Below are 24663 nucleotides of genomic sequence, written 5' to 3'. Positions count from 1 at the left end.
ACTAGAGAGATCCATAGCCAAAAATACATCCCCATGATAAGTCCCCCAGTTCCCTGGACAAATTTGATATACTCCTTCCAACACGGAAAAACCTATAGGCCGCCAAGTCATCTTATGCAGGCAGTGAAAATGGCTTTTGTAGAAAAGTATCACTAAAGGAAATTCTTTCAAAGGATCAAATGAACAATGCTGCAATGCTTGTACAACCAGCTGTTTGTCCCAGAGCTGAACGAATACCTATAGGGAAGTGATTCAGAAGAAGAGAGTTTCATGGTTTATTTTCCGGACAGTCACAGAAGACAACAACCACTCTCCACTGGATATTAAGGTTTACACCACCAACCCCTTACGACACACATCAAGAAAACTTTGAATAGTAGGGAGTCTAAGACTTAGACCACCTAACCATGCCACATGTCTGGAAGAACGGTCAATGACCAACCTAAGTCCTAAGTATAGATTGGCAGCAGGACTGTTTTAAGGCCTGTGACCTCTTGTTACACATCCAAGCTTTCCAACATTAACCCCATAACTTGCTATCCAACATGAAATGCTGTCTCGCGTTTGAAAGATAGATTCATACACCTTATATTTGCTTGGGGCAAGATGCCCATTGCAAACTACCTTAAATGGAAGAACTGGTGCAGCCTGAGCCACAATGGCACCTCATGACCATCTCCTTTGCTTCCCTTCCGGCCTTAGGGAGAGGCCTTGGCATCTGGAGGAATTGGGAAAGCATGTAGAAGCTTCCCCAACCACCAAGATCGCAGGGCTGAGGCTTTACAGATGGCGAGCAGAACAAGAGTATCCATGCTTTTTAACTGTAGGCAAACAGTTCTAACACCATGGCATGACACACTGCCTGAACAGCTTCCAAAACCCTTCACTGTACAGGGTGCAGTGATGTGAGGATGGAACACCCTCTTCAGGATGTTTTCAGAGAGGCTGTCCATCTCCCATGTATGCACTGTTGTCCGAGAAAACAGACTTTTTGTCTACGCAGGTCAGAGTTTGATGCAACACTAGCAACAGGGTTGACTGTGTTTGCCCTGAAGATTGATTCAAACTTTAGTATTTATGCTTTAAATCTGTGAGGCCCAGTGAAGTGTATCAAGAAACTTTCGGTTCTTTCTAGTTGGATGAAGTAGCTCATTTTCTTAATGATTATCTCCAAAGCATGTCCATTGATCTCAGATGCTTACCTCATCCTTGGCTCTTGTTGTCTTCCCCTCCTAGGGAAAGTCTTTAGGGAGAAGTGTCTTCTCGAGGTGACTTAATTCTCAACAGCACTGAACTTTGTTCTTGAGAACCACTGAAACCGCTCTCATGACATCAAAGTCCTCCGAGACGGTTTACAACCATTACAACGCAACTATTACCACGCAGTGCTGTTACAACGCAGGTTTTACTACGCATACCATTACAACGCATTACACTGGGGGGGGGCGCTCTAGGATAGGGAATAAGTTTAATTTACTATCCAACACCTTCCCTAGTGTCCACGGGGACTGGAGTTGGAATAGTAAATTAAACTATTCACTATCCAGCACCCCCAAGTGTAATGCGTTGTAATGGTATGTGTAGTAAAACCTGCGTTGTAACAGCATGCGTGGTAAAAGCATGCGTTGTAACGTCATACATTCTCAGAGACAGGCCCCAATGAAGCACATGATGGCTTCATGTGGTGTCATACCCACCCGCTAAAAACACCAATGCTGCCATCTCCTTTGAGTCTTAGCAAACCCTCTCCAGTTCCTCTGATTGATCGAGCAGGGATGCTCCAGTGTCTGCATTTTAGAACTCTGACCTGCAGTAGAAACATTGCACCAGTTTCACCAGGAAAATTTGAGACTTTTTATGGTGATGAGTGAATTATGTTTTATTAGCACAGAGAAAACCTTTCTGTTGTGTGGATCACCAGTTCGGCTGATGTCTTGATCGCACATATGATACTATCTGATGTTAGTTGAATCTGGTTCTCAGTGGTGGCCAACAGCTCTGTGAAGCCTCCCCCCTTTAGCCATAAACAAAGCAAAGGTCACCCTGGAGAAATTGAGTGACATAGATTGCATAACAAGAGATGATCTGGCGTAACTTTTTTTAATGATGCTTCTCTCTGCGAAGATAGCATTGATTGGTAGAGTCTCTGTCTGGTCTTCCACAACATGCAGCTGCAATATGAACCAGCAATTGACAGTGCATCGGGAAGATCTCTCCATTCCCTCAATAAGGTCTCCTTAAAGGATCCCAGTAGAGGCAGCTCAGATGTTGAGGCTAGCTTACATCTGCTGAGAAAAGCTTGAATGAATGAAAAGCCAACCACTTGAAAGGAGATACCCAGATGTTAATGGGTCAGGATCCCTGCCACATCATCTTTGGTTATGTGGACTTATAGTCTCTTGCCCCTTTTCTGTCAGTAGAAGGAAGTGAGAGACAAATCACTGTCCTTTAGATCTGGGTAAATCCATAACCCTCCCTCTATTTGTGCAGTGGCAACTTTTCAGGTTCCATCATTCAGGGCGGTATGCACCTGTTACAACGCATTCGTTACTCCGCACTACCATTACAACGCGACTTTTATAACGCATACCATTACAACGCATTGCGCTGGGGGGCGCTATAGGATAGGGAATGGTATAATTTACTATCCAACACCTTCCCTAGGGTCCACGGGGACTGGAGTTAGAATAGTAAATTATACTTACCACTATCCAGCACCCCAAAGCGCTATGCGTTGTAATGGTATGCGTTGTAATGGTCGCGTTGTAATGGTAGGTAGTTGTAACGGTATGCGGAGTAACGTCATACATCCTTCAGGGCTTGAAAAGGTATAATTTTCTGCTGGATACTGAATGAAACTTACTGCACCTCACCTCATGGGAGATTTTGTCCCTCTTCTTGTGGGATCTCCCAGGAGAAGAGGATATTTGGTGTTACTCGCACCTGCTAAGGATACACATTCACTCATTTTCTTGGGCTCAATGCTTGCCGAGAAACCTACAATCAGCTCTTGCCACTTCCTAACTTCCGTGCAGGCCGCAAGCCTCCGCATTTGATCCGGCAGACTTTAAACTTCATTGGTCATCTTGACTTGACCTTCCAATTCTACAGAGACTGTGCACCTTTGTCCTATTCTTGCCCGGACCTTGTGATGGGGCCTGGTCTCATTCCCCTGCCAATCGCCAAACATGCCCTGTCAAACCCTATGCTGGTGGGTGGCTTTTGAAGCACCCTGCTCCTCTATTGAATAGTAAGGATGCAGTTGTTAAAGAAGGGGCTGAGAGGACTGAATGAAATTTAAAAAACAGATCTTTTTGGATCTTGGATGGGGGTTTGTCTGCAAGATAAAGGAGTACCTCAATAAAGTAAGTGCTGCGAAAAGAGACTGGGGTAGGATGTATTAGCCCTGAATTTGTTGTCAGTGAGCATCATGTGGAGCATTATCTGCTTCTGTAGATCCCACAGTGAAGCGTGATGTTATTGAAGCGACTTCTCTTCACTCTTGAAAGACCACTGGCCTGTTGTGAGGAGTCTGTATGTTTCCTGAAGTGAACTTTGACCTTACAGGACTTTAAAATTAGTGTGAGTGGTCTTTGTTTTCTTACAGTCACATATACCTTTTAAAATCTGTTTCTAGACTTCTTTGGAGGACCTCTGGTCTGCAGTGAGAGGCATGTCCCTTTCCGGCAGTGAAGTGTGACCATTCCATTCCATCATAAATTGGGTGTGGCCAGTGTTTTTCGCACAATGAAGTATGCCCTGATACAAGCCACACCTGTTCCACCTTGCAAGAGCATCAGGTTTGTGTGTATATTCCCTGAACACCCTCCTCTGAGTCCTCTGTTCCTGTAGCATGAAGACTGGCATGCCTGTCCACTTGGCCTGGGGTTGCCCCAGAGCCAGGCCAGATTTGCTATAAATTGTCAGTATCTCTTCTAACAGGCTAGAGTTCCCCCTCAGAGGACCACCCTCCAGGTGTTATGTACTTGTTCCTCACTGGTCCTTTTCTCAGTCACATTACTTACAGGTGTGAACGTCTGTCATGCTTTCGCACCGCCTGCACCTCACATAGCAGCACCAAACAAATTTGCACTCGCACCTCTCCACGTGTCTAACCACGTGCGTGTTGTAGCCACGCCCACAGCACAAGAGGTTGCACCCCTCTGGTCCTTCTGAGGTGCGGTTGCATTCTCGTCCACGTGTTCCCGGCACCCCTAGTTTCCGGTCCTCCACGCAGTAGTTTGGGGAGCGGTTGATGAAGACGAGGTCTCCCTTGCGGATTGGGATTTTGCGCTGCTCTTTTTCTTTCCTGCGCACCTTCTTCTTTATTCTTTCTGATATCTGGATACTGTTTTCGTATTTGTCTTTTAGCAAACTGCCGATCTTCTCAAACGAAGACATGGTTTTCCAACAGGTTTTCACTGCACATGAGCCTGAAACTCCATGGCAGCGGCAGTCCACGGACATCATTGACACCACTGCCTACAAATAAAGGGACACAACCGTGAGATGTTGCTTATGCACTCACTATGTAAACTCTGCATATGTAAAGTATAAACAAAGACATTACTCCTGCAATATACTTCTCAATCTGAGATAAACATGCTAGTAGTGTCGTAAAGATGACATCGGCATTGGTCCAAGCACGGAAAATGGCCCATTTCACTGTTGTTGGGGTAGTAAAATAAAGCAATGATCAGTGCTCAATGGGCCCCTCATGATGCTGGACCTCAGTGAACTGCACCTGCTGCACCAATGGTAGCTACGCCCCTGTAAACAAGAACTGCCGATGCCAAAACTTCTGGTTTAAAAGTTCTTCTTCACTGACCGCAAGTTTTTGTGTTTGGGTGCGTGGATGAGTGTGTTTTTATGTAAGAATGAGTCAATGGTTGGAATAACATATGGAGAAGTGATAGATTGAGTGCACGGAGTGATTGATGCATGAGTGCATGGATTGGTGAATGAGTGTATGGATAGATGCTGCATGCAGACTTTGAATGGTGTGGCGTGCAAAAAAAACCAATGGATTTAACACTGATCTGTAATTGGGGGGTGAATGTTTGATTTGTTCAGCATTCCTCCCATCATCTGTTCTGTTTTGCATTTCTCGCTCTAAGTGGGAAGGGTATGCCCAGACGTGGGTCTCATGCTTGCAACGTCACTAGATTCAAGCTACCCTGGGTGGTGAGGGTCAATGTTACCCCGATACTGGTTCCAGGATGCTTGTTTCTGGTCCAGGGAGGACCTGGCCTGTCAGTTCGGGCTGGACTACTCCCATAGGGAGGAAGGTCAAGACTGATTTGCATATGAATTGGTTTAAACTTGAATGGCGTGGCATGCAATAAAACAATGGATTTAACCCAGATCTGTGACTGGAGGTGAATGTTTGATTTGTTCAGCATTCCGTCCATCATATGTTCTTTTTTCCTGATATTAGCTCCCTTCAACCGGTCTCAGTGAGAAGCTGATATCATATGGTGGCAGGGAAAATGAGTTGAAAAACATTGTAAACAGTGGATTTCCAGCTGGTTTTCAGACACGTTGACCAGCACCAGCCTCAGCAAGCTTTTTTTGGGGGAGGAGGATGGGGTTTGAGGCATGGCTGGAGCAAAAGTGCCTCTGAGTCACTTCTTGGCATGAGGCCCTGCCCCCTTAAAGGCCCCAATCCCCCCTCAAACTGTGAAATGTTTGTTTTAATTGGCAGGTCTGTGGCTGCCACATTTTGCAAGAAAGGGGGGCAGCCGTGCAAGGTTTGAGTGTGTTTGAGTGTATGATTGTGAGCTCATGGGTGTATGTGCTTATACATCTGTGTGCATGTTTAAGTCTGTGTGTGCATGTTTGTGTGCATGTGTGTCCAGGAAGTATGGCTGACATCCAGTGGTTCATAATGGTGACCATTGCAAAAGGTATTTCTTGAAATTTCTGACACCATTGGCATTATTGACATAATGTTGGCCTTGCCACACTATGAATATCCTTGACATATTGTGGCACTGCTTGCTAATATGGTCGTCACTCTTGCCACACTCAGAGCATCCTCAGCATATTATGCGTATTCTTTGCATAATGGTGTTCACTTTTGGCATACAATGCGAATCCCTGCCTTTATTATGGCCGTCTCTGGCCTTGTGGTGGTCGCACCTGGCATATTCATGGCTCTGGCATAGTTTAGGTTATTCTTGGTATATTGTGGCATTTGTTGGCAATATGGTTGCCACTCCAGCTATATTATGGGCATCCTAAGCACTGCTATGGATATCCTCAGAATAATACTGGATATGTATTGAATATCATGGGCATTCATGGGATGTGATACCGTGGCCATCTGTAGCATGTGGGTAGCCAACCCGGGCAAAAGAGTGGTCCCTGTTTATTATGGGCATCCAATGTACCCCTGGCATATGAATAGCCATTCAAGAATAGTTAGGGTTCATTTTCTCTCTGACATAATAAGGTTTCTGGCATATTTTGATCATTCACTGCATATTCAGTTCAGCCCTGACATAATGGTACAATCACAAGCATAGCGGAAGCTATATCTTGCCGAGTGGTGGCCCAAGCATGCTGTGGACATTCTCAGCAAAATAATATAAATCCTAGTCATATAGGTGGCTATTGCAGGCTTATCGGTGGCCATACCCAACATATTCTAGCCATCCTTGGTTTCATAGGTGCACCACTGTCATAGGATAGTTTCTTACTATCTAGTAGCTATTGAGGGCTAATGGTGGTATTCCTGATCTGTGATAGTTACCACTTTACCATAGGGAGTTCTCTGCCCCAACTGTGAAGTTTCCCTACGATAAATTAGAGGGAGAAGTCAAAAAGTATGTTGAACTAAAAAAAAAGAAAATATTTATTTCGAATGTTGAAAAAAATAGAAATGTTACAGACCTATTAACTTAATTGTTATCTAAATTGTGATTCAATTTCAATATATTCAATTAAATGACATTTATTTTACTGAAGTTTAAAAAATGAATTCCTACCTAAAGTAAACAGATCACAATTTTTATTATGCGTTAATGATGATTAAAAGTGATGTATAGAATTGTTTAAAAGTGATTTAATTCTTTTTTGCTAAAAATGAATGTTACACAAATGTATTAATTCAAAAAAGCGTTTTAGAATATTGTATTTATAAATACTAAATGTGTTTTGTGTTGTTATATTGTTCAGTATTAAATTATGTTAATTTATCATTTTAACTAACGACATACTTTCATTTAATTTAACATTGCTCCCAATTGAGTTTTATATTGCGTTCCCTCCTCCATTATTTTCTGTGGGAGTGTGTTCCAGTATTCATGGTTGGTCATGTGTACTTCTGGGCTCACTCCAGCTTTGAGCTGGAGTAATTTACTACTGTTTTTAGTTCCTTTTTGTCTGTACTAAATGTAGAAGTGCAGTTTGTGACTAGCAGTAGGCTTACTCTTTATTCAAACTAGTTAAAAATGTACATTTACATATAATTTAATGTTAAAACAGTATATACAATATAACTTATCTATTATTTTATTTTAAAATATTTTAATTGCACCTTACTTAAAAAAAATATTACATGACTTTTAATTAATTCCATACATCACTTTGAATAATTTTGATACATAAGAAAGCGAATTATTTTTTAATGTATGTGGGAATTGGTTTTTATTTAAAGCTTCAGAAAAAAAGAATCCAAGGTAATATATTCACAATATTTAACTTCTAAATTAACATTAAGTTAATGGTACTTTTTTATTTTGTCCTACATTTAAAATAAATACATAAATATAATTTAAAAAACAAATATAACATAAAAGTATTTTTCCTCATTTTGTTCAAGTTAAATAAACTTACATTGCTTTATACTTTACCATAATGAGAGTTCATCTACTGAGTCAGTGATCTACCAATGGTAAAGTATAATAAGGAAGTTTAAAAAAAAAAACTGAAAAAATGTCTAAAACTGTTTTTATTGTACATTTTATTTTAAACTAATGTAACATAAATATTTTAAACGTAGAACAATAAAAACATTACAGCACTAATAACTTACTTTTAAATTATATATTGAATTATTTTAAATATATAAAATTAAATTGCAACTATGTTTCTGAAGTTTAAATAAAAAAATCCACATAAGTAAAAACATTATAATTTTTAATAAGCATTAATAATTAATAAATCTAAGTAATTTAAAAGTATTTTAATAAAAAAGGTAATTAAGTAAGTTAAAATCAAATACAAAAGTATGTTTTACTTTTATATTATTTTTAAACATTAAATTAAAATTATTAATATTTGTAACTATTTTAAATAATTTAATTTAACAATATTTCCTATGGGATGTAAGTACCTGCCTTTATTATTTTCTATGGGAGTGGGTAGCAGTATCAGTGGTTGGCCACCTGTGGTGCTGGACTTACAACTGCTTATTTTTGCCAGAAGGAACGTTGCACTCATACAAGTGGCTCCATTTCCTGGTTCAGGTGGTGGAGACATGTAGTTCTACACTTTTGAGCAACTTTACACTCAGATTTTGTGAGTATCCCAAAGTAGTAAACTTACTCAAAAGCGTAAGAGTAAATTTACTAGTAGGAAATCTAGAATTGTAATTTTATCTTTGAGAATACACCTCACGGTTTCCATGCCACCAAGGATGGTTTCCAGAATCGGAATTTCCATCAACATGTTTTGCGAGAGGATGTGGTTTCCCGGGTCTTAAATACTAAATTAATGTTTTTCCTATGTGAGCTGTGACACCAGTAAAGTTCATCTAGAAGCTCTTTCCCATACACCCCACAAGTTTTAGGGGTGCTCTGGTCCTATTCCCATCCCAAAAAGAGCGTTCCATCTGCCATTGATAGTAGTAAATATATGTCAGGCCCCAAGGTGGCTTTATTAATATCAACAAATAGGTATGCTTGCAGGTGTCCTGCATTTCCAGGGCATTCCCACCCTGGAAAACCAACTCCCACCCCTTAGATTAGACGTACTCAAACAACAATGTATGTGTGAGAAATGTCTTTACATGTGTAAAATCACTTTTGGTCAATTGCAAAAGTAGTCTGACACTCACATGAAGACCATTTTAGCTTCTAAACCAAACACACATGCACAAATTACTTGCTGAATCAGGGTCTAAGAGAACAAGAAAATGAGCAGGCACAAAGTGCACCCTGCTCTGTGAAACCGACCCTGAAAGCCACCAAGCAGGAGGTCATGGGGTGTGAAAACATCATGCTCTTTTCACAACAAATTATAAACCAAAATCAGTGCTTGCATTTGGGTTACCACAATTTTATAATTAATGAGACCCTTGTGCATTGTTCTTATGAAATGCATCAAGCAGGGTTAATTGTGGCATAAAATGGGCCCTTACACTTTTTGTAATACAGCCACCTGTGTTTAAAGCTGTATGATTGCAGCCCAAAACTTATTTTAAAACTATGCAAACAGGAAATTATCAGAAGAATACTTATATTTGAGTTTTCTTTGCATTCTATACTTAACCAAATAAAGTGGCTCTGAAAAGACGTTTTTAAGATTTCTATATTTTTTTTTATTTTTCTTTGGAAAGAGTCAGATTAACTCAGTTCGCCAAAATGTACATTTCGACTTTGGCTGAAGATAAAACAGAGGATTTTAAGTATCACAATGACAGACAATATCTCATGGCATTTTCAGTGAAGATAGCTAGGTATATCTGTGTATTGCCAAAAAGAAAATTGATCATGCCCAAGAATAATCATACTTTGGTGTCACGATGAGTGACAATTTAGATTGTTCTGCTCAACTGTTGGGCAAACCAGTTTCACAGTAATAAATTGGCTAAATGCATCAATCTCAAAGCATTTATAGCCTTTGAACATAGACTTATTGGAGTGCCTCTGTATGGATCAGTTACTTTTTTTGGTGGTCAAAATTGGAAACACAATGTGATTAGTACAAACTGTTTGCATAAGCGGATCAATCTCAAGGTTCAACTTACCAGAGACATATTCAGCTCGAGATGGGAATAAGATCTCGGTTATGTTGCACTTTCACAGTATAAATTAATTCTTCATCTGTGCTAAGGCCAAGGAAAAGTCCCTCAGTTACACAATTCATTTGGAGATTTCAAGAGGGTACTGCCAAGTATTTGATACGTTACAAGGATTTAAATAACAAATATGGGCTGAATTCCTGGGAACATCCTGGGACGTTATAGAGTCCTCCCCATCAATTTGAACTTATTTTAAAAGAAGTTGTAAGCAAGCTATCGATTGACAACAATATTTCAGCTTGTGCTTAACTTTAATAGTTTGATTACTTGATTCTTACCTTTTTTCAAGATAATCTTATCTTTACAATGTATAGAGACCTTATGTTAAACAAGAGTTCTTACCTTTAGGGATTTTTCATATTCCTTTTTTACACTGTGATGGACATGGTGCAAAGTCACTAATGGGAATGGAGATTGTGGATTCTTTAATCTGTATCAGGATATGTTTGCTCATATTTTTTGTGCCTGTCCAGTATTGATAAATCTTAAGAAGACATGCTTTGTCCATGGTTTAGAAGAAAGGGTCAATTCAGGACCATTGTGACTGTGACCCAGAAATGCTTATGGTCCAATTAAATCCTGCAATTGCATGTACAATTAATCTTCACATTTTTAGCAGTGTACACCGAACTGGTGTAGTGGTGGAGCACATGTTTTCCGAGTTACTTTCTCTATTCTAGTACACATCTTTTTTTAAACTGAACTTCCTAGTGACACTGCAGAAGAAGTTACTGCAACCACATCTTTTCTGCCTGCTATGTTTTTGTTTTTCTAGAGCTTCATCATCTTCGCACATTTCAGGGTGCCACCTTCAAATATACCTAGAAGGGCATCGGTCCCTAAAGAATACTGACTACCAGCTTGCCATTAGAAAGTTCTTAAAAGCATAGCTTGAGATTTGTGTGCATGCACTATACCCAGAAAATCCTTCTTGTCTATCAAAGTTCTTTGAAACCCATGAGATTGATGGACCAGTTCTACAATCAGTTCTTATTAAATAGATTGTACTTAATCATCATCAGATTGAGAACTTAAGTGTCCTGAAGATTACCAGAAGGTTGTTGAATAGTACATTTACTATCCATTTTGCAGATAAACAAGTTAATTGCAATTCAAGAACAATCATGAGAGCTACCAAAATAGGTCTGCAAACAGCAAAGCTTGTTTGAAGAATGACTATAACTATCTCATAGGTTTTGTGTGAAAAAACGTACAGAAAACTAACTATGATAATATGTATGACATAATTTAGAAATTAAGACAAGACAATAATTAATTCAAATACTATGGGGCCCATTAGTATGGCGGGGGGGCCGTGGCAGACGGCAAGACCGTCCACCGCTTTCCGCCTGGTCAATGAGTTGACTGGGCGGAAAAGGGTTTCATATGGTGTCGGTGTCTGCTAGAAACCGCCATCCATATCAGGATGCAGGCGGGAGGGTGCCCTTCCGTGGCGGCAATGCATGCAGAGTTTGTGTTTGGGGGCCTGTTGAAGGCCCCCAGGATGTTGGGGGGTGGGTGTGGCACATGGGGGGTACCTATGGTACCCCCCAACAGTTCTATGCACAACATGGCAGGCACCGCGCGGTGCCTGCCAAGTTGTGCATGGAAGTGCACAACATGCCTTCCTGGCATTGTGGCGGGTGGTGCTGAGTGCACTGCCCGCCACAATGCCAGGAATGCAGGATGCGCCCGCCATCCTAATTGCCCACACGGGAACCCCGCCCTTATGGCGGGCGATCCCAATCCCCGAAAGGATCGCGGGTGGACTTCCTAATGACCCCCTATATTTTCATTCTTTTGAAAGTTTTTGGGTGCAATAGAATCAGATACAGGTTGGAGAACAGAACATTCTCTAAAACGTGTGCAGTGTTTCGAGACTCATGACCACTAGAATAAAAACATGTGAAAATTGATGAAAAAGGGATTTTGGTAAAAACAAATGTCCAACCAACTCCTACCCGGACATTAAAATTGATTGTTATAGTTGTGTCTTGATTACTTTTGGGCACGGTAGCGCTGGCTGGCGATGGTGGTAATAGGTGGAACATTCTAGTTAGGTTTTTGAATCACTGAAATGTCTGTACTTTCAGTCTGTAGAATCTAAGGAAGGTGCCAACCGGATTGATGATATCTTCTCATATGCTAATCACCATAGTTAAGAGCAGCATCTACAGTTGTCCTATTTATGTCCTTTGGGATCTGCCAAGATAGACCTAGAAATATTGATCTACCATGCTCCAGCCAAAAGAAGCTGAGATGGGACCAAGATACTATAGACCTTATTACAACTTTGGCGGTCCTCTTGTGGTACCGCCACAACTCCATCCACAAGGCTGTAGTGCATGCATGCAACACCATGCAGAAAGAGGGGTGCAATTCCAAGCGGGCACAATATATGCCCCCTGCATGCACACCCAGGAGTGGCAGGGGGCCCTGTTAGAGCCGCGTTATTAGCCTCTCCGCCACCCTTTTCATGGCAGGCTCACCACCATTAAATGAGCGATGGACAGGCAACTCATAATATGCTCGGTGGTGCAGCAGCGGCACCGCCAGCATATTACTGCTGATTTCCAGACAGCCAGTGCAGCGGGATCCTTGATCCTGACAGAGACAGCGGTCTCATGGCGGTCCGACCGCCCCACTTATAATACTATGGGCTGGCCCGCAGTGTGGCAGTGGTCAGCCTGCCATCATGAGTACTGGGCATACAGACGGTGCACAGACATAATACAGAGTTTTTTATTTTGACCTACATAAGTATCGAGTTGTAAATATCGTGAGGAGAGAATATTGACATCAAGAAGGTAAGAAATATAGTTTTTGGTAATATCAAAGTTAGAAATATCGATGTTAATAATATCGATGTTTATGTTAGTGTTATGTATTTTATATGTATGTGTTTCACAAGTTATGTTATGTTTTGTATTTTTTTTAAAATATATGTATTAAGGGGTCGATTCCGATTCGGGAAACTAATCCGTATGACGATTCGAATTTGTAGCCGTTTCCGTACGAATCGTACAAATCCGTCTGAATCGGGTAGTACGATCCGTAGGAAAAGAATACGTACGAATGTTTGCGAACCATACGAAAAGCAAGGGAAAATCCGCACGATACAGGACCCTCACGGTGAACCGTACGAATTGTAAACATGTTGTACGACCCGACAAGTACGTTCCGGACCGGAAAACGAGAAGGCGATTCATACGCAAAACATCGTATGAGCAATTCGTACGGAGAGCCACACATTCACATACGCACCGTACCCCAGCAATCATGGGGGTACGCACCGTACCCCTATGCTCTGTACCCCTACGCACCATACACCTATGCACCGTACCCCTACGCACCATACACCTGCACACCGTACCCCGATGCACAGTACCCCTACGCATCATACCCCTGCAATCATGGGGTGTACTCGCATACCCGGGGGGGTTGGTTTCGTCCGCGTTCGAGTCTAAATATGCCTTTACGACGTTTTCAGCTCCCGTAGAAAGAGAGTCGTACGGAGTGTCGTCGTAACGAATCGTACTTGCTGGTTCGTAAAAGTCTGCTTCAATCCGTACGGACGTCGCGTACTCCGTGTTCCGAATGCGATTTGTACGTATTTTTAAGTTGTATGGTCTTTCGTACGATTCGTACGGAGATCTGCTTTGGGTACGGATCGTACTTCATCGTACGTACGGGGACGTTAAAGGTGTACGATTCGTACGGGAAAAATGCTCTGTACAGCTACTCGTAGGGGATTTTACCGAACCGGAATCGACCCCTAGATGTTTAGAAGTTAGTACATTTTTTTATAGTAAGTTTAGCATTTTAGTATCATAGCAGGTGTGGATTTATAGGGGAATAGGGTGGGAAGTAATTGAATTATAGTAAATGAAATCGTAATTTTTAGAAATTATTAATTATTTTTAATTACATTTTGCATTTTAGTTCCGTAGCAGGTTGTGGGTTTATAGGGGAATAGGGTGGGAAGTAATTTAATTGTAATTCAGTTATGATACATTTTTATTTTTGGGGATTGATAATTAATTTATTGTTAATTCATTATTAATTGGTAATTAATTTTTATTAATTGATTAATTGATAATTATATTAATTGTGTACATTTTTTATTGGAGTGGGTTGTTGGTTTATAGGGGAATAGGGTGGGAAGTAAATTAATTATAATAAATTAATTATTAATTTGTATTTTTTTGTATTGATAATTAATTTATTGTTTATTAATTGTTCATTAATTTTTATTAATTTATTAATTGATAAATATGTTAATTTAGTTCAGGAATGGGTTGTGTTTTATAGGGGAATATGGTGGGAAGTAATTTATTATAATTAAGTAATTATGAATTAATATTTATTGGTATTGATAATTTATTATTAATTATTTATTAATTGGTGAGTACATTTTTATAATTGATTAATTGATAATTATATTAAGTGTGTTAATTTTTATGCTGAGTGGGTTGGGGGTTTATCGGGGAATAGGGTGGGAAATAATTTAGGGGCCTATTCCGATTCAGTAAACTAATCTGTACGACCGAATCTAATCCGTAGCCCTTTCCGTACGACTCGTCCAATTACCTTCCGAATCCCGTAGTACGATTCGTATAAAAAATATACGATCGAATCGTTGCGAACCGTACGAATAGCAAGGGAAAATCCATACGACACGGACCCTCAAAGTGAACCGTACGAATCGTAAACAAGCTCTACGACCCGACAGGTATGATCCAGACCGGGGAATCAGAATGCGATTCGTGCGGAAAACGTCGCTAATGAGCGAGCCACACAATAAAATACAAGACGAACCCACACTGAACGACGCGCACGCGAACCCCGTGAAACAGCACAAGGAGGGTGAAAACGACTCGTACCGCGGAGAACGTCGCCTATGACCGAGTCAGACACACAAATAAACACAAGCAAATACAAATACACGAGCCGTACTGAACCATGCGTACACTGTGAAACAGCACCAGGAGGGTGAAAACGACTCGCACAACAACACAAAACCCGTTTCCGGATGTTTTGAGCTCCCATAGAAGAAGAGTCGAACGGAGTGTCGCAGAGACGAATCGTACTTGCTGGGCCGGAAACTGCTGCTTAATTACGGCCGGACGTCGCGTACTGCGTGTCCTGGATACAAATCGCACATATTTTTTGGTCCTATGGTTGTTAGTACGATTCATACGGAGATCTGCTTTGGATCCGAATCGTACTTCATTGTACGTACGGGGACGTTTATGGGTACGATTCGTACGGGAAATTTGCTCCGTACGGCTATTTGTAAACGGATTTTACCGAATCGGCCGCTTAATGTTATTAAAGTAATTATTAATTTTATTTTATTGGTATTTATAAATAATGTATTGTTAATTTATTATTAATTCATTATTTAATTAAAAAAAATGATAATTATGTTATTTTTAACCCCTACGCTATCCAACACTTTCCCTACTGTTGCTCTCACTGGAGTGGGACTAGTAATTTATACCCCTACGCTATCCAATACTTTCCCTCATTGTTGCACTCTCTGGAGTTGGAATAGCAATTATAACTCCTACGCTATCCAACACGTTCCCTACTGTTGCACTCACTGGATTGGGAATAGTAATTTTTACCCCTACGCTATCCAACACTTTCCCTAGTGTTTCACTCACTGGAGTGGGAATAGTAATTTTTACCCCTATGCTATCCAACACCTTCCCTACTGTTGCACTCGCTGGAGTGGGAATAGTAATTTTTACCCCTACGCTATCCAACACTTTCCCTACTGTTGCACTCTTTGGAGTGGGAATAGTCATTTTAACCCCTATGCTATCCAACACTTTCCGTACTGTTGCAATAATTGGAGTGGGAATAGTAATTTTAACCTCTTCACTATCCAACACTTTCCCTACTGTTGCACTCACTGAAGTCAGAATAGTAATTTTGAAACCCATACTCTATCCAATACTTTCCCTACTGTTGCACTTTCTGGAGTGGGAATAGTATTTTTTACCCCTACGCTATCCAACACTTTCCCTACTGTTGAACTCACTGGAGTGGGAATAGTAATTTTTACCCCCACGCTGTCCAAAACTTTCCCTACTGTAGCACTCACTGGAGTGGCAATAGTAATTTTAAGCCTTTAGCTATCCAACACTTTTACTACTGTTGCATTCCCTGGAGTGGGAATAGTAATTTTTACTAAGTATGGGCGCAAAATCCGCTCCGCTAGCGAAATTTGTGAATTTTCGGCAATTTCGCGATCTGCGAATATTGCCGAAAAATTCGCGAATTCGCGAGCGGGCGGATTGTTTTTTTTGGGCCCCAGGAAGCACAGCTAAGGCAAGTGCTTGAGTTGAAGCTAACTTTGTAACCATTTTAGAATGGCGCCGCCAAGCTGCCAGAGTGCTTGCTGGCGCCATTCTAAAATGGTTACAAAGTTAGCTTCAACTCGGGCACCTGCCTTAACTTTGTAAGTGCTTCCTGTGGGCCAAAAATTAAACCTCAACAGGAAGCACTTACAGATATAAATAAAGCAGCTGCCCGAGTCGAAGCTCAAATTCAGTAACGTTTTATTCAGCCCAAAACATTAGTGAGCACGGTCGAGGCTGGGCAAGTGTGCTTGAACCCCATATCTGCCGTCGAAAATTATCTGTAATAACCGAGGGAGGTCTTTGCATCCCTGAGTTTCTCGAGTACAATTCCCGTTCCTGTGACCAGGAGGCTGCTTTCTCCTCAACCGGCTGCCCTGCTCGCTCTCTGACCCTTTATACACAAGGCATGTTGACACGCATAGAAGCCCCGCACCACACACTAGCGGTATAAACATCTTCCTGCACTTTCCCAACTATGATGTACAGCTCACTCAAGGGACCTCGCCGCCTTTTGGCGCTGTGGCAAAGTTACAGGCACACATGGTCAGTGGAGACAAATCTTCTGGCCCTACGCAGCTGCAGTGTAGGAAAAGCACTATCATTTACCCAACGAGGTAGCACTTACTGGATTAGCCAGTAGTACTCCAGTTGAGTAGAGGTATTGCACAAAACGATGGCATCTTCGTGGATAACTATGCAGGGCAGGATTCATTCTGGCACAAGGCTCCTGTCACAAAAATTAAACCTCAACAGGAAGCACTTATAGATATAAATAAAACAGGTGTCCGAGTTGAAGCTCAAATTCAGTAACATTTTAATCAGCCCAAAAGCATTAGTGAGCACGGTCGAGGCTGGGCAAGTGTGCTTTAACCCCACATCTGCTGTCGAAAATTAGCTGTAATACCCGAGGGAGGTCTTTGCATCCCTGAGTTTCTCAAGCACAATCCCCGTTCCTGTGACCAGGAGGCTGCTTTCTCCTCACCTGCTGCCCTGCTCGCTCTCTGACCCTTTATACAAAAGAGGCATGTGAACACGCATAGAAGCCCCGCACCACACACTAGCGGTATCAAACGTCTTCCCGCGCTTTCCCAACTATGATGGACAGCTCACTCAAGGAACCTCAGCGCCTTTTGTCGCGGTGGCAAAGTTACAGGCACACATGGTCAGTGGAGACAAATCTTCTGGCCCTACGCAGCTGCAGTGTAGGAAAAGCACTATCATTTACCCAACGAGGTAGCACTTACTGGATAAGCCAGTAGTACTCCAGTTGAGTAGAGGTATTGCACAAAACGGTGGCATCTTCGTGGATAACTATGCAGGGCAGGATTCATTCTGGCACAAGGCTCCTGTCACAAAAATTAAACCTCAACAGGAAGCACTTATAGATATAAATAAAACAGGTGCCTGAGTTGAAGCTCAAATTCAGTAACATTTTAATCAGCCCAAAAGCATTAGTGAGCATGGTCGAGGCTGGGCAAGTGTGCTTTAACCCCATATCTGCTGTCGAAAATTAGCTGTAATACCCGAGGGAGGTCTTTGCATCCCTGAGTTTCTCAAGCACAGTCCCCGTTCCTGTGACCAGGAGGCTGCTTTCTCCTCACCTGCTGCCCTGCTCGCTCTCTGACCCTTTATACACAAGAGGCATGTGAACACGCATAGAAGCCCCGCACAACACACTAGCGGTATCAAAGGTCTTCCCGCCCTTTCCCAACTATGATGGACAGCTCACTCAAGGGACCTCGGCACCTTTTGTCGCGGTGGCAAAGTTACAGGCACACATGGTCAGTGGAGACAAATCTCCTGGCACTACGCAGCTGCAGTGTAGGAAAAGCACTATCATTTACCCAACGAGGTAGCACTTACTGGATTAGCCAGTAGTACTCGAGTTGAGCAGAGGTATTGCACAAAACAGTGGCATCTTCGTGGATAACTATGCAGGGCAGGATTCATTCTGGCACGAGGCTCCTGTCACAAAAATTAAACCTCAACAGGAAGCACTTACAGATATAAATAAAGCAGGGGCCCGAGTTGAAGCTCAAATTCAGTAACATTTTAATCAGCCCAAAAGCATTAGTGAGCACGGTTGAGGCTGGGCAAGTGTGCTTTAATCCCACATCTGCCGTCGACAATTAGCTGTCATACCCGGGGGAGGTCCATGCATCCCTGAGTTTCTCGAGCGCAATCCCCTTTCCTGTGACCGGGAGGCTGCTTTCTCCTCACCTGCTGCCCTGCTCGCTCTCTGACCCTTTATACACAAGAGGCATGTGAACACGCATAGAAGCCCCGCACCACACACTAGCGGTATCAAACGTCTTCCCGTCCTTTCCCAACTATGATGGACAGCTCACTCAAGGGACCTCGGCGCCTTTTGTCGCGGTGGCAAAGTTACAGGCACACATGGTGAATGGAGACAAATCTTCTGGCCCTACGCAGCTGCAGTGTAGGAAAAGCACTATCATTTACCCAACGAGGTAGCACTTACTGGATTAGCCAGTAGTACTCCAGTTGAGTAGAGGTATTGCACAAAACGGTGGCATCTTCGTGGATAACTATGCAGGGCAGGATTCATTCTGGCACAAGGCTCCTGTCACAAAAATTAAACCTCAACAGGAAGCACTTATAGATATAAATAAAACAGGTGCCCGAGTTGAAGCTCAAATTCAGTAACATTTTAATCAGCCCAAAAGCATTAGTGAGCATGGTCGAGGCTGGGCAAGTGTGCTTTAACCCCATAACTGCTGTCGAAAATTAGCTGTAATACCCGAGGGAGGTCTTTGCATCCCTAAGTTTCTCAAGCACAATCCCCGTTCCTGTGACCAGGAGGCTGCTTTCTCCTCACCTGCTGCCCTGCTCGCTCTATGACCCTTTATATACAAGAGGCATGTGAACATGCATAGAAGCCCCGCACAACACACTAGCGGTATCAAACGTCTTCCCGCCCTTTCCCAACTATATTGGACAGCTCACTCAAGGGACCTCGGCGCCTTTTGTCGCGGTGGCAAAGTTACAGGCACACATGGTCAGTGGAGACAAATCTTCTGGCCCTACGCAGCTGCAGTGTAGGAAAAGCACTATCATTTACCCAACGAGGTAGCACTTACTGGATTAGCCAGTAGTACTCCAGTTGAGTAGAGATATTGCACAAAACGGTGGCATCTCCGTGGATAACTATGCAGGGCAGGATTCATTCTGGCACGAGGCTCCTGTCACAAAAATTAAACCTCAACAGGAAGCACTTACAGATCTAAATTAAGCAGGGGCCCGAGTTGAAGCTCAAATTCAGTAACATTTTAATCAGCCCAAAAGCATTAGTGAGCACGGTTGAGGCTGGGCAAGTGTGCTTTAATCCCATATCTGCCGTCGACAATTAGCTGTCATACCCGGGGAAGGTCTTTGCATCCCTGAGTTTCTCGAGCGCAATCCCCTTTCCTGTGACCAGGAGGCTGCTTTCTCCTCACCTGCTGCCCTGCTCGCTCTCTGACCCTTTATACACAAGAGGCATGTGAACACGCATAGAAGCCCCGCACCACACACTAGCGGTATCAAACGTCTTCCCGCCCTGTCCCAACTATGATGGACAGCTCACTCAAGGGACCTCGGCGACTTTTGTCGCGGTGGCAAAGTTACAGGCACACATGGTCAGTGGAGACAAATCTTCTGGTCCTACGCAGCTGCAGTGTAGGAAAAGCACTATCATTTACCCAACGAGGTAGCACTTACTGGATAAGCCAGTAGTACTCCAGTTGAGTAGAGGTATTGCACAAAACTGTGGCATCTTCGTAGATAACTATGCAGGGCAGGATTCATTCTGGCACAAGGCTCCTGTCACAAAAATTAAACCTCAACAGGAAGCACTTACAGATATAAATAAAGCAGGTGCCCGAGTTGAAGCTCAAATTCAGTAACATTTTAATCAGCCCAAAAGCATTAGTGAGCACGGTCGAGGCTGGACAAGTGTGCTTTAATCCCATATCTGCCATCGAAAATTAGCTGTCATACCCGGGGGAGGTCTTTGCATCCCTGAGTTTCTCAAGCGCAATGCCTGTTCCTGTGACCAGGAGGCTGCTTTCTCCTCGCCTGCTGCCCTGCTCGCTCTCTGACCCTTTATACACAAGAGGCATGTGAACACGCATTGAAGCCCCGCGCCACACACTAGCGGTATCAAACATCTTCCCGGGCTTTTCCAACTATGATGGACAGCTCACTCAAGGGACCTCAGTGCCTTTTGTCGCGGTGGCAAAGTTACAGGCACACATGGTCAGTGGAGACAAATCTTCTGGCCCTAGGCAGCTGCAGTGTAGGAAAAGCACTATTATTTACCCAACGAGGTAGCACTTACTGGATAAGCCAGTAGTACTCCAGTTGAGTAGAGGTATTGCACAAAACGGTGGCATCTTCGTGGATAACTATGCAGGGCAGGATTCATTCTGGCACAAGGCTCCTGTCACAAAAATTAAACCTCAACAGGAAGCACTTACAGATATAAATAAAGCAGGTGCCCGAGTTGAAGCTCAAATTCAGTAACGTTTTAAACAGCCCAAAAGCATTAGTGAGCACGGTCGAGGCTGGGCAAGTGTGCTTTAACCCCATATCTGCTGTTGAAAATTAGCTGTAATACCCGAGGGAGGTCTTTGCATCCCTGAGTTTCTTGAGCACAATCCCCGTTCCTGTGACCAGGAGGCTGCTTTCTCCTCACCTGCTGCCCTGCTCGCTCTCTGACCCTTTATACACAAGAGGCATGTGAACACGCATAGAAGCCCTGCACCACACACTAGTGGTATCAAACGTCTTCCTGCCCTTTCCCAACTATGATGGACAGCTCACTCAAGCAACCTCGGCGCCTTTTGTCGCAGTGGCAAAGTTACAGGCACACATGGTCAGTGGAGACAAATCTTCTGGCCCTACGCAGCTGCAGTGTAGGAAAAGCACTATCATTTGCCCAACGAGGTAGCACTTACTGGATTAGCCAGTAGTACTCGAGTTGAGCAGAGGTATTGCACAAAACAGTGGCATCTTCGTGGATAACTATGCAGGGCAGGATTCATTCTGGCAAGAGGCTCCTGTCACAAAAATTAAACCTCAACAGGAAGCACTTACAGATATAAATAAAGCAGGGGCCCGAGTTGAAGCTCAAATTCAGTAACATTTTAATCAGCCCAAAAGCATTAGTGAGCACGGTTGAGGCTGGGCAAGTGTGCTTTAATCCCACATCTGCCGTCGACAATTAGCTGTCATACCCGGGGGAGGTCTTTGCATCCCTGAGTTTCTCGAGCGCAATCCCCTTTCCTGTGACCGGGAGGCTGCTTTCTCCTCACCTGCTGCCCTGCTCGCTCTCTGACCCTTTATACACAAGAGGCATGTGAACACGCATAGAAGCCCCGCACCACACACTAGCGGTATCAAACGTCTTCCCGTCCTTTCCCAACTATGATGGACAGCTCACTCAAGGGACCTCGGCGCCTTTTGTCGCGGTGGCAAAGTTACAGGCACACATGGTCAATGGAGACAAATCTTCTGGCCCTACGCAGCTGCAGTGTAGGAAAAGCACTATCATTTACCCAACGAGGTAGCACTTACTGGATTAGCCAGTAGTACTCCAGTTGAGTAGAGGTATTGCACAAAACGGTGGCATCTTCGTGGATAACTATGCAGGGCAGGATTCATTCTGGCACAAGGCTCCTGTCACAAAAATTAAACCTCAACAGGAAGCACTTATAGATATAAATAAAACAGGTGCCCGAGTTGAAGCTCAAATTCAGTAACATTTTAATCAGCCCAAAAGCATTAGTGAGCACGGTCGAGGCTGGGCAAGTGTGCTTTAACCCCATAACTGCTGTCGAAAATTAGCTGTAATACCCGAGGGAGGTCTTTGCATCCCTAAGTTTCTCAAGCACAATCCCCGTTCCTGTGACCAGGAGGCTGCTTTCTCCTCACCTGCTGCCCTGCTCGCTCTCTGACCCTTTATATACAAGAGGCATGTGAACATGCATAGAAGCCCCGCACAACACACTAGCGGTATCAAACGTCTTCCCGCCCTTTCCCAACTATATTGGACAGCTCACTCAAGGGACCTCGGCGCCTTTTGTCGCGGTGGCAAAGTTACAGGCACACATGGTCAGTGGAGACAAATCTTCTGGCCCTACGCAGCTGCAGTGTAGGAAAAGCACTATCATTTACCCAACGAGGTAGCACTTACTGGATTAGCCAGTAGTACTCCAGTTGAGTAGAGATATTGCACAAAACGGTGGCATCTCCGTGGATAACTATGCAGGGCAGGATTCATTCTGGCACGAGGCTCCTGTCACAAAAATTAAACCTCAACAGGAAGCACTTACAGATCTAAATTAAGCAGGGGCCCGAGTTGAAGCTCAAATTCAGTAACATTTTAATCAGCCCAAAAGCATTAGTGAGCACGGTTGAGGCTGGGCAAGTGTGCTTTAATCCCATATCTGCCGTCGACAATTAGCTGTCATACCCGGGGAAGGTCTTTGCATCCCTGAGTTTCTCGAGCGCAATCCCCTTTCCTGTGACCAGGAGGCTGCTTTCTCCTCACCTGCTGCCCTGCTCGCTCTCTGACCCTTTATACACAAGAGGCATGTGAACACGCATAGAAGCCCCGCACCACACACTAGCGGTATCAAACGTCTTCCCGCCCTGTCCCAACTATGATGGACAGCTCACTCAAGGGACCTCGGCGACTTTTGTCGCGGTGGCAAAGTTACAGGCACACATGGTCAGTGGAGACAAATCTTCTGGTCCTACGCAGCTGCAGTGTAGGAAAAGCACTATCATTTACCCAACGAGGTAGCACTTACTGGATAAGCCAGTAGTTCTCCAGTTGAGTAGAGGTATTGCACAAAACTGTGGCATCTTCGTAGATAACTATGCAGGGCAGGATTCATTCTGGCACAAGGCTCCTGTCACAAAAATTAAACCTCAACAGGAAGCACTTACAGATATAAATAAAGCAGGTGCCCGAGTTGAAGCTCAAATTCAGTAACATTTTAATCAGCCCAAAAGCATTAGTGAGCACGGTCGAGGCTGGACAAGTGTGCTTTAATCCCATATCTACCATCGAAAATTAGCTGTCATACCCGGGGGAGGTCTTTGCATCCCTGAGTTTCTCAAGCGCAATGCCTGTTCCTGTGACCAGGAGGCTGCTTTCTCCTCGCCTGCTGCCCTGCTCGCTCTCTGACCCTTTATACACAAGAGGCATGTGAACACGCATTGAAGCCCCGCGCCACACACTAGCGGTATCAAACATCTTCCCGGGCTTTTCCAACTATGATGGACAGCTCACTCAAGGGACCTCAGTGCCTTTTGTCGCGGTGGCAAAGTTACAGGCACACATGGTCAGTGGAGACAAATCTTCTGGCCCTAGGCAGCTGCAGTGTAGGAAAAGCACTATTATTTACCCAACGAGGTAGCACTTACTGGATAAGCCAGTAGTACTCCAGTTGAGTAGAGGTATTGCACAAAACGGTGGCATCTTCGTGGATAACTATGCAGGGCAGGATTCATTCTGGCACAAGGCTCCTGTCACAAAAATTAAACCTCAACAGGAAGCACTTACAGATATAAATAAAGCAGGTGCCCGAGTTGAAGCTCAAATTCAGTAACGTTTTAAACAGCCCAAAAGCATTAGTGAGCACGGTCGAGGCTGGGCAAGTGTGCTTTAACCCCATATCTGCTGTTGAAAATTAGCTGTAATACCCGAGGGAGGTCTTTGCATCCCTGAGTTTCTTGAGCACAATCCCCGTTCCTGTGACCAGGAGGCTGCTTTCTCCTCACCTGCTGCCCTGCTCGCTCTCTGACCCTTTATACACAAGAGGCATGTGAACACGCATAGAAGCCCTGCACCACACACTAGTGGTATCAAACGTCTTCCTGCCCTTTCCCAACTATGATGGACAGCTCACTCAAGCAACCTCGGCGCCTTTTGTCGCAGTGGCAAAGTTACAGGCACACATGGTCAGTGGAGACAAATCTTCTGGCCCTACGCAGCTGCAGTGTAGGAAAAGCACTATCATTTGCCCAACGAGGTAGCACTTACTGGATTAGCCAGTAGTACTCCAGTTGAGTAGAGGTATTGCACAAAACGGTGGCATCTTCGTGGATAACTATGCAGGGCAGGATTCATTCTGGCACGAGGTCCTGTCACTAAAATTAAACCTCAACAGGAAGCACTTACAGATATAAATAAAGCAGGTGCCCGAGTTGAAGCTCAAATTCAGTAACGTTTTAATCAGCCCAAAAGCATTAGTG

The 24663-nt window shown here is 43.5% G+C and overlaps 1 protein-coding gene across 1 annotated transcript in view; it reads right to left on the bottom strand.

Annotated features, from left to right (window-relative positions):
* Nucleotides 1-3067: 3067 nt before the first annotated feature.
* WNT16 (Wnt family member 16) overlaps nucleotides 3068-24663 on the bottom strand; it is a 109396-nt gene continuing 87800 nt past the window's right edge. The window contains exon 4 of the mRNA XM_078649849.1: nucleotides 3068-4482. Within this exon, the coding sequence (XP_078505975.1) occupies nucleotides 4018-4482 (465 nt within the window). The 3' untranslated portion in view covers nucleotides 3068-4017. The remainder of the gene's footprint in view (nucleotides 4483-24663) is intronic.

The sequence above is a fragment of the Lissotriton helveticus genome, chromosome 1_1 (genome assembly GCF_964261635.1).
Source record: "Lissotriton helveticus chromosome 1_1, aLisHel1.1, whole genome shotgun sequence".
Classification (NCBI taxonomy): domain Eukaryota; kingdom Metazoa; phylum Chordata; class Amphibia; order Caudata; family Salamandridae; genus Lissotriton; species Lissotriton helveticus.
This window is presented reverse-complemented; position numbering and strand designations above follow the sequence as displayed.